The sequence below is a fragment of the Pteropus vampyrus genome, unplaced genomic scaffold (assembly GCF_000151845.1).
Source record: "Pteropus vampyrus isolate Shadow unplaced genomic scaffold, Pvam_2.0 Scaffold17, whole genome shotgun sequence".
Taxonomy (NCBI): Eukaryota; Metazoa; Chordata; class Mammalia; order Chiroptera; family Pteropodidae; genus Pteropus; species Pteropus vampyrus.
The window spans coordinates 9395075-9409428 of record NW_011888798.1 but is presented as its reverse complement, the minus strand read 5'-3'; the positions used below and the strand labels follow the sequence as shown (position 1 = coordinate 9409428).

Here is a 14354-nt window from a genome sequence, read left to right as displayed (position 1 = left end):
CTTTCTAGGTCCATCAAAGCAATATCTTTTTCCATCCCCGTCCTTTTAGTCTGCGTCTCTTAATCTGAAGTCTCTTACAGGCAACATGTAGGGGTCTTGTTTTCCTTTCCATTCATCCACTCTTTTAGTTGGAGCACTTAATTCTTTTCCATTTGAGGTACTTATTGATAGGAATGTAGTTGTTACCATTCTTTATTCCTGTTTTTGATAAATATATTTTCTTCTTAAAGAAGTCCCTCCAACATTACCTGGAATTCTGGCTTGGTGGTGATAAATTCTTTTAGATTATTTTTGTCTGGGAAGCTCTTTATCTGTCCTTCAACTCTAAATGATTGCTTTGCTGGATAAAGTATTCTTGCTTGCAGATCCTGGGTCTTCATCCTGTCAAATATTATTTGCCAAGCCCTTCTGTCCTGAATAGTTTCTTTGGAGAAATCAGCTGCTAGTCTTAAGGGTGTTCCCTTATAAGTAACTATCTGTTTTTCTCTTGCTGCTTTCAATATTCTTTCTTTGTATTTAACCTTTGGCATTTTAATTATGATGTGTCTTGGTGTGGGCCTCTTTGGATCCCTGATGTTTGTAATTTTCTGAGCTTCCTGGGGTTTTATGTCCATTTCCTTCACCAGGTTAGGGAAGTTTTCCATCATTATTTCTTCAAACAGCTGTTCAACATCTTGATTTTCTTCAGTTATGCTGATCAGGCAGATATTTGGACCCTTATAGTGTCCCATATGCTCCTTAAATTATTTTTATAGTCTTGGCATCTTAACTCTTGTCGCCATTCTGACTGAGTGTCCTTGGCTTTCCTGTCCTCTAGATAGGACATTTGATCCTTTTCTTTATTCATTTTGTTTATTCTTTTGTTTATTCCATTTAATATACTTCTCATCTCAGATAATGTGTTTTTCATTTCAGACTGGTTCTCTTTTATAATTGCCATTTCCATTTTTATATATTTTGTCTCTTTGTTGAAGTTCTCACTGAATTTAACCAAAAGTTCATTGAGCATCTTTATAACCAGTGTTTTGAGCTCTGCATCTGTTAGATTACTTGACTCCATAATATCTGGATATCTGTTCTGTTCTCTCATAGGGTTTCTGTTTTTTTGTCCTCCCATTTTGGCTGCCTTTCCGTGTCTGTTTCTGTGTACTAAACAAAGCTCCTAAGTCTCCTGGTCTTATTAGCATAGATTTGTGAAGTAGGTAACCAATAGCACAGTCTTGAGAGGGGCTCAGCTACATGCCAAACTTAGCCCAAGTCTCTCCCCCTCCAGGGCCACCTGTTAAGATTCAGCAAGCAATCCACAGATGCTGTGCTTATAGTTGCCTCAAAAGGCCACGCCAGAAACCGAGGCCAGCTGCCTCCAGGGTGAGTCTACGTGCTGCTCAGCAAGGAACACCTGACTCGCTGAGGACACACCTGGATGTGGCTTGGGTGGGGCTGCACATTGGGGGCGGTGGGGTTTCAGGGAATCCTCTGGGCAGAGCGACCTCTGTTATCCAGTCTAATGACCTTACAGTAATGGTAGCGCTGTGTCCCCACACTGAGAGTAGGGAGGGCTCAACAGGGAACAATGGATACCACTGGCACTTCTGTATAGGGCGAGTCTCCCCTAGCCCCTCACTCTGATAGTGTCTCCCTGTAGCCTAGTCAGCACTGGTGCTCAGAGTGAACAGGTCCGTCAACGCGAAAATCCGCTCACGGACCCGGCCCCTTTAAGAGGCTTCTGCCGCTGCCACAGCCTCCATCTCACTCAGCTGCTGGGACCAGGCAGTTCCACGTCCTTGTCCCATCCTACCTTCTGCTGTTGCAGGGTGCTTTCTTGGATTTCTCTCTAGTGGTATGGCTTGTTCATCTAGATCCCAGGCAATTTTTCCTTGCTGCTGCTCCTTGTTTCCGTCACAACTTTGATTTGGTCGCCAGAGGAATGAACAGAGCCTCTATCATCTACGCCATTTTGGTTGCCTCTATAGTGTTCCTTTATTATCCTTTTTATTTCTGTAGAGTCAATAAAAATCTCCCCTCTTTGTTGCTGTTTCTAATAACTTTAGTTTTCTTATTTTTTTTTCTTGGTCAGTCTAACAAAATGTTTGTCAGTTTTGTCGCTCTATTCAGTGCACCAGCTTTTGGCTTTAATTACTTTTTCTCTTGTTTTTCTCTTCTCTACTTTGTTTATTTTCATTGTAATCTTTATTATTTACTTTCCTCTACTTGCTTTAGGCTTGGTTTGCTTCACCCACCCCCAATGTCTTAAGATGAAAGTGTAGGTTATTGATTTAAGATCTTCCTTCCTTAATATAGTCATTTACAACTATAAGTTTCCTTCTGAGCACTACTACATCTGCATCCCATAAGTTTTGGTTTGTCGTATCTTTATTTTCATTCATCTCAAAGTATTTTCTGGTTTCTCTTTTGATTTTTCTCTTTGATCTATTGGTGGTTTAGAATTGTGTTGTTTAATTGTCTCAAATTTTTTTCTGCTATTGATTTTTAATTTCATTCCATTGTGTTTGAAAAAAATACTTTGTATTATTTCTATTTTTTTAAGTTTTTAAGTTGTGTTTTATCGCCTGGACAGTGTTTTTTGTGCACTTGAAAAGATTGTGTACTTTCTTGTTGAATGAAGTGTTTTGTAGATGTCGTTTTGGTCTGATTGTCTTAAAGTGTTGTCCACGTCTTCTGTTTCCTTGTTGTTGTTCTGTTCATTATTGAAGTATCCAGTTATCATTGAATTGTCTATTTCTCCATTTCCATCAATGTTTGCTTCAGGTATTTTGGTGCTTCTTTATTAGGGGATGATATGTTCATAACTTTTATTTTTATTATTGACTCTTTTTCATTATGAAATGTTTTCTTTATCTCTCAAAAATTTTTTGTTTTAAAATCTAGTTTGTCTGACATTAACAAATACTCTAGTTTTCTTATGGTTACTGTTCACATGATGTATCTTTTTCTGTTCTTTTACTTTAAATCTCCTGTGGACAACATATAATTGGATTATTTCTTACCCTTCTGACAATCTGTCTTTTGATTGAATTGTTTAATCCATTTACATTTAATGTTAATTATTGATGATGTTGACTTATGTCTGCCATTTTGCTTTTTGTTTTCTATTTCATGTGTTTTATTCCTCCTTTTCCTGTTTTCTTTTGCATTAAGCAAATATTTTCTAATGTAGCATTTTAATTTCTTTAATGATTTTTTTACTTTTTTGAGTATTTTGAGTTTCTCTAGGATGTACTGTATACATTTTAACTTACCCAAATCAGCTGCTAATTTATACCAGCTTAATTCTAGTAATATATAGAAAAGTTACTCTTATATAGCTATATTCTCTTCATGCTTTTTGTGGTGTTATTGTTATACATATTAATGTTACAAACAAAAAATTGTTATAATTATTACCTTATGATCTGTAGGCATTTTGTTTTGTTAGCCCAATACAGTTTTGCTTCCACCTACCTCCTTTGTACTATTATTGGCAAATACATTATATTTCTATATATTATAGGCTCATTACATTATATACATATTATTTTCATAGTTGCTTTTTAAATCAGCTAGAAATAAAGAGGAAAATGTGCATTTCTACTGTCTTTTACAGTTACATAATTACCTGTACTGGTTGTATTACTCTGCTCAGGTAGCCGTATGATATCTCTTTGGATTTCTTTGCTTTTAACCTGCTCAGAGTTCACTGAGGCTCCTGGATGAGTAGGTTATTGTTTTTCAATAAACTGGGGATGTTTTCAGCCTTTATTTCTTGAAATACTTTTTTCTGCTCCTTTCTCTTCCTTTTGATAATACCATTATACAGTTGGTGTATTTAATGATCTTCCACATTTCTCCGAGGCTGTTTTTTCTCTCCATGTTTTTTTTTTCACCTCTCTGTTCTTCAGCTTACATAATCTGTGTCAGTTCAAGATAGATAATTTCTGTCTTTATTAATATTCTCTGTTAATGAGACATTGTTAACATTCCTTCTTTACTGCCTTAATCATGGTTTCCTTTGGTTCTATAAATATGCTTATAATGGCTACTTTATGGTCTTTTTCTGATAAATGTGAGTATCTGTTCTTTCTCACAGGTAGTTTCTGTTCCCTGCTTTTATTTAATGTATGGGTCATACTTACCTGTTTCTTTGCATCCTTTGTAATTTGTTTTAATTGGACATTTTGAGTAATATATTGTAGTAACTCTGGGTACTTGCTGCTGTTCTCTTATTTGTTTATAGAGACTGACTGGATTATTTTACTGAAGTCTATTTAAACCTCCCTTCCCCTGCACCACCATCACCACCACCAAGTGTTCAACCTCTGATGTTGTTCTCAAGCAAGGAAAGCTTTAGGTATTCTCACAGTCATCCTGGGATGACAGTGGTTTTGGCAGAACCCTGTCCCTCTCTCTTTCTTGACAGAACCCAACTGTTAAACTCCACTAACTGCCAGCTGATTGCCCTATTGTTTTTAAGAATGCCCTGGTTCATAAATTGCTCTGCAAAGAAATCCAGTTAAAATCTGGCTCATTTGAAAGAAGTTTCTGGGGTTAATGTTTTGTTTTTGTTCTGACCTCAGGAAGGCTCCTTTTATCTGTCTTTTTACCTGGTTCCCACCAAATTAGCAGGCCTACTGTTTAGCCAAAATCTTGAGTCTCTCCTCCCAGTTGTCTTTATCACAACCTGTACTGTTCTTGAGAGCACCCATAAGCTTGAACTTCTGACCTCTTCTGTTGGAATTGAAGACAATCCTTTCGAGAAGAGAAGACATTAAATGCTATCTGTTTTATGGCCTCTTTTCTCCTCTGAGCCAGGTATCTGGAACTGGGAATGTGGACAATGGTAAGCTCTCAAAGTGACACCCTCTCCTATGACCTGAGCATTTGGTGGAGGTTAAGGGGACCACAGCCTAGGGTCCTCAGCTTACCTCTTCTGACATGGAATCACCACTTCAGGAACTGAGGCACAAGTGATCAGGTCAGGCCCTCAGTATTCTCAGCATGTCATACCCACAAACGGAGGTTGAAGGAAAGCAATTCCCACCTATCAACCTCACTCACCCTGGATTTAGCTTCAGCAGTAGGTACCTGGGAACAGGATGAGAGAGCTGACATACCACTTCTCCTAGGAAGAAAACCCTTTACCTTGGTGCTGCAGGGAGAGGGAGCTCTGTGTTCTTGGCTACACTTGTCTGGAGTAGACCTTGTACCTCACTAAAGTTGGGAGGGGGCAAGAGGAAGCAGTCTCGGTTTGAAAAACCAGACTCACCTTTCTTACCAGGTTTTTATAGATGTTCTTATTTGCTGTCCATCCTTAACGATCATTTCCAGTGGCTTTAAGTAGTTACATTTTTATAGTTTTCACTAGTTTCACTGGGGTGCAGGTCAATAAAACTCATGCTGTGTCATGCCAGAAGTTAATATTGAATAGGTAAAATTTTGATTTTAAAAATATGAAATTATGGTATTCTGGCATCCTGTCTTTTGAAATTATATTTAAAAGATTTGGTAAAGCAGTTTGGGGGATTAGATGCATGTTCTTTGCCTTTATCATACAGGTATGTAAGTACTGCCTTCGATGCCAGTGGCAATTTTATGGTGTCACTCAAGGAGCAGACTTAATAAGTAGCTAGATTATTGCCAAAAAGAGCAGGTTGGGACTAAAACTAAAATAAAAATATTGTTTGGCAGATGTTTTCCAGCACTTCAGTGAGCTAATGAAGTTATAATCTTTTATGTGAAATGTGTAATATAGACCCTAGAGACTCATATAAGTATTTGAAAAATACAAAGTTCATTTTTAAGGAAAACATTAGCACTTACTGCAGGCACTTCTGCGTTTATCTAGTAGGAAATAATCCTCTCTTCAGGCAGGATTTCCACCCCAGCTCCTAAGTTTCCTAGTAAAATATGAACTGTGTTTATATCTCGTATCAAAAGACTATAATTAACTACATGATTTAAATTCATCATAGACTACAATTAGGAAATGTCTGTAATCCACCACCTGCCAGAAGCTTAAATGCTTGCTTCTTAATCATCCTGGCAGAGTTGTATAATCCTCTGGGTTCACCATTTTATCTTAGCTGCCAAGAAACACAAAGCTAGATTCAGTGCTCAATGAAAGCAACAATCTTATCTCAAATGTCCTTACTTCTTTTTTATTTTTGTCTTTTATATATTTACTGTTTTTTAATCTATTTGATTTTTTAAAATATTTTACATTTGGGACCAGATGAACTGTAAATGAATATTTCTATAAATAATGAGCATTTAACAGGAAAGCCCAGGAAAAAAAGTCCATTTATATTTCAGGAAAAACCCAAAATATTGTGCAATGAAAGTTTTATTCGACATTTAATATCATTAATTGAGCATGCAGTTTGGTCAAATTCTAATTAGTTAAAAGAGTTTATATTGCCCTAAATAGATACCCTCATTGCAGAAATACATAAGGCAGAAATCACCTTGACTTGCAAAAAGTTTGTAAAGCAGAAAGCTAATATTTTCCAGAGGAGCAAGCCTGTCTGAGCATCTGATCCTTAAATTAATTGAGGGATTAAATTAATTGCAGGAAATCAGTAGAACTGTCTCCTAGCCACACTCTGACATCTGCTAAAGATTTCTGAAGGAGATTCAGATTATTAGTTGAAATTAAATCCCTGATATGACATTTAAAAGTAGAACTTTTCAAGCAATTTTTATTTTTTATTATTACCAAATGCATGTATGCCTTTCTGGAAAATACAAAAAAGTATAAATTATCAAGAATCAGCCATATTTCACGACCCTAAGTTGACTGCTGTTGTCTTGCTCACATTTTTTTTGTTTTTTTTTTTTTTCTTATATAGTTTTAACATAGTTGAGATCCTACTGGATATATTTTGTTCATTAGGTGTAGTGCTTTTTTCATGTCATTAAATTTTTCTTTGTAAATATAATTTTTAATGATCACACTTCAGTTTTATGACAATGCAATAAAATATTTAGCCTATTGCAAAACATGTAGGTCTTATCCATTTTTTCCATTTTATTGAACCATTTTGTGGGCAAGTTGAATTTCTTCTTTAGCATAGAGTCCTTAGAGGGGAACTAATAGGTCAAAAGATACGATTTTTTAAGGTCCTTGGTACATTTTGACCAAGTGGATACTGACTCATTTTCATTGTTTTCATGTTTCATAAATAGTGACATACCTCATTTTAATTTGACTCTCTGATTATTAATGAATTTTTATATTTTTTGTTGGATTATTTGTATTTTGAATTATTTGTCCAAGTCTTTTATCATAATGTGGTAAGACAGGTGTTAATCACTTGTTTATTGATGAGAGAGCTGACATTCAAATAGTGTATTCAGACTCATGACAAATAAGTGGAGTTGGAACTCAAACCTGTGCTGCCATCTGACACCCAAATTCTTGGTGCTTTTCACTAGATATTAAATGTCAAAAGCTATTAAAGTAGCAGTTTAACATCACTTGAATTTGCAAGAATGTCTAGTGAATTATATCTTACTACCAAGCATTAATTTTCACTCATACTGTGGTATATCAGGTAGATTACCATAATCTAATCAAAATGGCTCAATACTGCCCCTTAAAAGGCCAATTTTAAGCATTCATAAAGGGTCATGACTTTTTTTTAAATTTTTCATACTTTGCTAGACTACAGTAGATTTCTGATTTTAAAAATATGTAATGCATTTATCATTTTTTTCATCATAGCTTTGATTCCACAGTACAGTAAAAATGAGGAAATAAGTGACGGGAGGAAAAGGGAATTTCTGCCTGTGAATTATCATAGAACATTATAGGATTAAGGCGAACATTATAAAAAACTCAGAAGAAGAAACGAGTTTTTTCTCAATTCTTATTAATTGATCCTGTGGAGGCATTTTGCAGCAGTTTGATTGGCTGTTCTATGCACTGAGAAGCTGTAGCTCCTAAAAAGTATGGCAAAACAATTGGTAAAGTGGCAAGACTAATTTTTGTTGCAGTTACGTTTCATAATGTCTTGATGTTTATATCATTAATTAGTTTTAATTTACACATTCATAGTTTTAAGCCAGGACTTTTCAGGAAGTTTGGGATCAAATAGGTTCATGAGATTGGCATTTTTTTTTTTCTTGTTCAAGGGTAGAATATGAACTTTTTCAAGGATTAGGCCTAGTGTTTTACTTTACTATGTCCCCTTTTTTCTATTACTATCCTGTCTTCCAAAGGAGAAATTTTTGAAGTTACTATCTTTTTGGTATTATAAGTATTTATGCTTTAAAGTGAAAGTGATATTTAAAAGCTTACTCTTATGCTTTTCTTCTTTCTAATGCATTATAGTTCTGTCTTTATAGAAGGCAAATTAGATGATAATAGAAAATAGAGCATTTAAGAGATTTATTGCCCACTCTGTGTCCCTTGACGTGTCTTTTTGTCTGTTGGGGGAGGTTAGTAGAGTCTTGGAACTCAGTTTTGTAATTCATTTACCTAAGGGATGATCTAGTGCTAGAAAACCAACTTATGTTAATTATAAAACTAAAATCCACTGTAGTGGTAAACTGGAATAACAATTTATAGTTCAGTGGTATGGGATATATCACTCATTTTGGTGACCTGAATATTCTTGTTCCTATTCAGAGTGGCTTCCTGTCACCCTTGTGCCTCAGAACTTGAGTAAGTCATTAGAATGTGCTTAGTAAACAAGATCAGGGTGAGGGGCACTTCGTAGTCTAGGGTCATTTTATCCCAGTTAGAACAGAACCTAAAAATCCCTTAACCTTATGGTGAAACTTTATATATTCTCCCAAGTAATGGCACATTTACAGACCATGTCTTAAGCTTTATTCCACAGGTAGCTAATACTCATATAAATGCATTCTGATCATAATTAACATCAATTTCAGAAATTACTATTTTTATATTTTTATCATGTGGTCCAAAACCACTTTTTATGAAATCTTCCCTTTACGTTTCTTTCTTTTTTCTATTTTATTGAACCACGCTGAGTTAGTGCCACTAAAAATCAATAAAACTCTATTAAATTCTTATTAATTGAAGAATTCGCACCCTGAATTAGAGAATCATTTTAAAATTTTTTATCGTGGACATTTTTAAATAAATGTAAACAAAAGTGCTGAATCTTTATATAGCCATCACTTAGCTTCTACAGTTATTATCTGACTAATCTCTTGCATCTAAACTTCTATTTCATCCTTCTCCTGAATTATTTTGAAATTCAGATATCATATAATTTCATTCATCTGTATTTCAGTTTAGGTATACCTAAAAGGTGTTTTAAAAACCTACACAATTATATTTTACACCTTAAAAAATATAACAGTTAATTTCTTAATTATGTCAGATAATCAGTTGGTATATTTATTTCCAGCTACCCCACAAATATTGCTTATGTTTTTACACATTTGTCTTATAGAGTGTCCCATAGTCTGGACTTCCTAATTGTATCATCATGGTGGTGTTTAACATGTCTTCCTATAGTCTCTATAATTCAGTAGTTGGATCTAACGTAATATTTTTAGTGCAGTTATATGAGACATGAGTGTAAAAAGTTGCTAAAGCTAGCTTAAGAATTAATACTATGTAAAGAAAGTTTATTTAAATGATGAAAAAAAGACTGGTAACTAATAGGGTTTTATATATAAAATAAGATTTCTGATTACTTGAGAATTCCCAGAAAGAATTAATAGTATTGTGCTCTGATTTGAAACTATTTTCCTGAAAGAATTTGCTAAAAAGATAAAACTTTAAAGACATATTATGACGAATTGTATTTTAGAGTCTCAGTGACTTAATGGTTTTACACTAACAGCCTTTTTTAATTTTTGTCGATATTTATGTTAGAATATGTCAAAATCATGTTCTATTTTCCTTTATTCTTGGATAGTACATTTTTTAAGCAATATTTTTTTTGAGTCTCGTCAAACTGCAGATTCTCTTTTCTAAAATATAACTTTGTGAAATCCAAATAAATTACCTTTTTATTTTGTAAAATTTGTGAATTATTTTTCTTTTTTAAATAATTATTTGAGTAATACAAAAGCACATTTAGAATAAGTTGGAAAAGAGTAAGATCAATGGATTTAGTTTTTTCTTTATTTTAAAAAATTGGTATTATTTCCATAAACATAGTGATTTTTATCTAAAAGGTAATTATTTGCCACTCACAGAGAAGAGAGTTACATTTGACTTTTACTGCTAATCAGTTTGAAAAATAACTTCATTAAAATAACTTTGCAGGACTGTTTGTTCAAAGTATTTTTACAGTCATCTCCATCTCATTGTGCTGTGTTTTTGTGTGTGTTTGATTTTTTTCCCCCCATAGCTCATCAGTAGGTTACTTGCAACATCCAGGATCAGAACAAGTACAGTTTCCTCGAACTACTTCACCATGCAGTTCTCAGCAGCTTCATAGCCACCAGTGTGCAGGTATGAATATATACTTGAACAAAAAAAGTAATGGTTTGTCCCCTTGAGAAATAACTAAGTTCTGTAGCCATTTCTAGAAAACGGTTTTTAACTTGTTGTGGTGCTGAGATATCCCCAGGATATTTAGGGTATTAGGAAAATCAAAGTTAACAGGTTCAGCCAGTCCACTTCTTCCTTTTCTGCTGCTGCACCACAACACTGCTGTCCTGTTTCTCCTCCTCAGGCTCTTCTTCCTTCCTTGCCTTACAAATACTGATGTTCTCTGGGATCCTTTCCTACGTTCTATGTCATTGCTCTTCAAGCTCTTCCTAGGTAATCCAGCCACCTCCTAAGCTTCGCCTGCTTTTTGCCAACACCTCCCAAATATTATTTCTGCTGAGACAAGACCATCTGGCTAGCTGCCTACTAGACATCGCTAGCCAAATGTGTCAAATACATTTTAGATTTAATATTTCTCCCTCTTCTTGCATCCCTTAACTCACCTATCTAGGGACTATAAGTTCAAAGTCATAATTAACTCTCTTTGTTCCCTTTCACATTTGTGCCGTCAACATTTCCTCAAATCTGCTACCTCCTTCCCCACTGCAGCTACTTTTGGTCAGTTTTTTTCATGTCTTATTTTCAGTACTCTCTTAAATGTTTTTGCTTATTTCATGTTTCCCCTTCACCCAACTTTTCTCCTCCCCAACACACAAACACATGTACAGACAGTTCAAGAATTATTGTCCTGAAACAGAAGTATCTTCATGTCATTCCTCCGAATGAAAAAATGTATGTAGACTCTCTATAAACTCGCTAGCAAATAAGCCACCTATTTATACTTAATCTGCTAAAGTCACCCAGAACTTCGTTTCTGTGCTTATTTATGCCAAAGATATTTTGTTCCTGTTCCTCTGCCTGAAATGCCTGTCCACCATCTGCTGTTTGCCAAAATCTTGCTCATCCTTAAATTTTGACTCAAAATTACCTTTTCTACAAAGGCTTCCCCAGTTCTTGAAAGAGTTTGTTGCTTTATCTCTGCTTCCATAGTGTCTTAATCCTTTTATCATGACACCATATTTTATTGTAATAGTTTGTTGATACATGTAGTCTATGAGAAACAGAAATAGTAAATGATTGTCAAATAAATGACTAATAGTGGCTGCATCCTGCATGGGCTGCTGCGGCTGAGGAGAATTTAAATGTTCCTAAACAGTCAACAGTGCTTTCCCTAGCCAGGTCAGGCTGATTCTGTTTCTAGAGAACTGGAAACTACCATAGTTGCTGCAGTGCAAACTATAGCCCTGTAGGCAGGGCACAGAATCCCCTTACCTTACACTGAAATGGGGAGAGTGGCGAGCAAAATACACACCTAATACTGGTAGTTCTGCAGTACTGGTACACAAGAGAAACAAATCAGATAAGAAGACAGATACAGTAGTCTGCGTGTCCCTACTGTACAGTTAACAAAGTGATTTTACATACATGTGATCATCACAGTTCTTTAAAGTCTGCCAAGGACATCTTCCTAGCCTCCATTTTCAGATGAGAAAACACAATAAAAGAAGTTAAATAATTTTCCCAGAGTCATAGGACATTTCAGGGTACTAAAATTGTGCTTTGTTAATTACCATGTCCCATACATTTCCACAGCATGAAATTAAAAGATGACTTTACTGTAGCTCAAAATTTCTGTAGAATATTAATTTTTTCTTTGTATATTTATAAAAAAAAAATGCCTATTTTAAAATTCATTTTAAAAATTAAGCACTTTTATAGATCATGTCTCAATTGTGCTACTCTCTACTAGCTCCTGTGGTAGGTAATTGGACTTTTCTGAATAGCTATAGACCTAAATCTTTAGGATAAGTGAGATATTTAGGTCTACAGAGTCAGTTTTAATGCTTTTCTAGGCACATAACACTTATAGCAAGAAGCACTAGGGTTTAAATCTGCCTTACATATATAATAGTAACATTTTGTTCAGAAATGTAAAATTATGGCTATTATTTTGGTATTTAAAGATACCAGCCATTTGGTAACGTATACTGATTGCAGTATCCTAATTCTCATTTTCAGCTGTTCCACCTCCACCACCTGGTGGAGGAATGGTGATGATGCAGCTCAATGTACCAAACAATCCACAGTCTCGTGCCCACTCACCCCCCCAGTGGAAGCAAAACAAATATTACTGTGATCACCAGAGAGGACAAAAGTGTGTGGAGTTTAGCAATGTAGACAATATTGTTCAGGTAAGGTGCTTAATTTTAAAACTTTAAATATTTTAGTCACTGAAGATTGACCTAAAAGGCTTCACACTGAATTTGAAATCTCAAACAGATTAGTAAAGAAGTTTGAATGTTCTTTTTATTCAAAGTTTATATCAGGACTTAAATATTATTTCCAAACTTTTGCATATTCAAAAAATTTTAGGATATGAATCAGCAGATCAGTTAAATCTAAAATTTAATAAAGAAACATTAAGAATTCTCATTTGATTGTGTGTTGAAATAAAAATATTTTGGTTATCTTGGGTTAAATAAAATATATTATGTTTTAAATAAAATAAAATTTAATAAAGAAAAAGAATGACGCAGTTATCCTACTTTTTCCACATAAACTATATTTTAGTGTAACCAGAAAGTTGATGAGGGAACACTCTTTATTTTAGAAGAAATACAATTAATAAACATAAAAGCAATGGTAGAATTTAAAATCACTATCTTAGAATCCTATTGAAAAAATGGATCAAGGAAAAATCATCAACACATGCCAAAAACATTAGGAAAAGGCTTATGGGGAACTTTAAACTGGATGGATCAGGCAGATGATGCTTGAAGCAACTGATCAATTGCAGCATCACTAAGTGTGGGTCGGCCAAACATTATTTGTTTCCTGATGTGGTGTAAAGGAAATACATGGTATCTTATGATGTACTTGTCAACAAAATATCGAACCCAAATCTAATCAAGTTTCTAAGTCTAGCTATTAATTTACAGAAAATCCAGGAAGAAAAAAAAAAACTTGTATGATAACCATGTCCACATTTTACTGGACACATTGACCCCATTTCTTTAACAGATAAGTGGCATTTTGAAATGAAGGCTGAGTCTGTTGTAGATTAAAAAAGACTCACATGTAACATATGGATCTTCCTTCGATACTAAACAATCAAAAGACATTTCTGAGCAAAAAGGATATTTATATATGTTAACTTTTTAGTATGATGATGGTTTTACTTTTAAGACAATAGTTTTTCTATGTTAAAAATATTTATATACAGAAACATTTTCGAGTAAAATGCTATGATATTAGAGATTTGCTATAAATGCTTTAGTTGAGGGAAAGCAGAGGAAACCACAATCAAAATTGGATGATGTTATGTGGAAGTTCATTATACTTGTCTATCTACACTTTAATATGTTTGAAAGTTTACAGCATAAGAAGGTTTTTGGAATATTTTTTAAAAGATAAAAAATATTCCCAATCCATATGACAAAATTATAGCAGAATAAAAAAGTCAAATATCACTTAAAAGCTAGCTCACAAACAACAAATGGCCAATGGGCATTAAACAAAAATATGTAAAAATTATGTTTTATCTATATAATTGGGAAAATTTAGGAAAATAATAATCTGTAGTGTTGGCAGAGATATCTAGTTACAAACTCTCGTGTTCACTCTTGGTGGTACTGTAAATTGATACAACACTTTTTGGAGTTCAGTTTAGTGACATTTTTCAAAATCTAGACGATCCATAGCCTTTTATCCACAAATTCACTTCTAGAACCTGGACCAGTAAAATATGTGGAGCAAGTATACAAGAATATGTATACAAGGATATTTCTTCCTTGTTGTAACATTGAAAAGCTGGAATTGATTTTCAGCAGTAGGTAGCTGATTAAATAAATTACTATACCATTTAGGAAAATGCTATATA

The 14354-nt window shown here is 34.3% G+C and overlaps 1 protein-coding gene across 19 annotated transcripts in view; it reads left to right on the top strand.

The window, feature by feature from the left end:
* Positions 1-14354, top strand: part of R3HDM1 (R3H domain containing 1) — a 171153-nt gene that overhangs the window by 147047 nt on the left and 9752 nt on the right. For all 19 annotated transcript variants that reach the window (XM_023527497.1, XM_023527496.1, XM_011354484.2 and 16 more), the window contains 2 exons: positions 10332-10435; positions 12494-12666. In XM_023527497.1, the coding sequence (XP_023383265.1) occupies positions 10332-10435; positions 12494-12666 (277 nt within the window). The remainder of the gene's footprint in view (positions 1-10331; positions 10436-12493; positions 12667-14354) is intronic.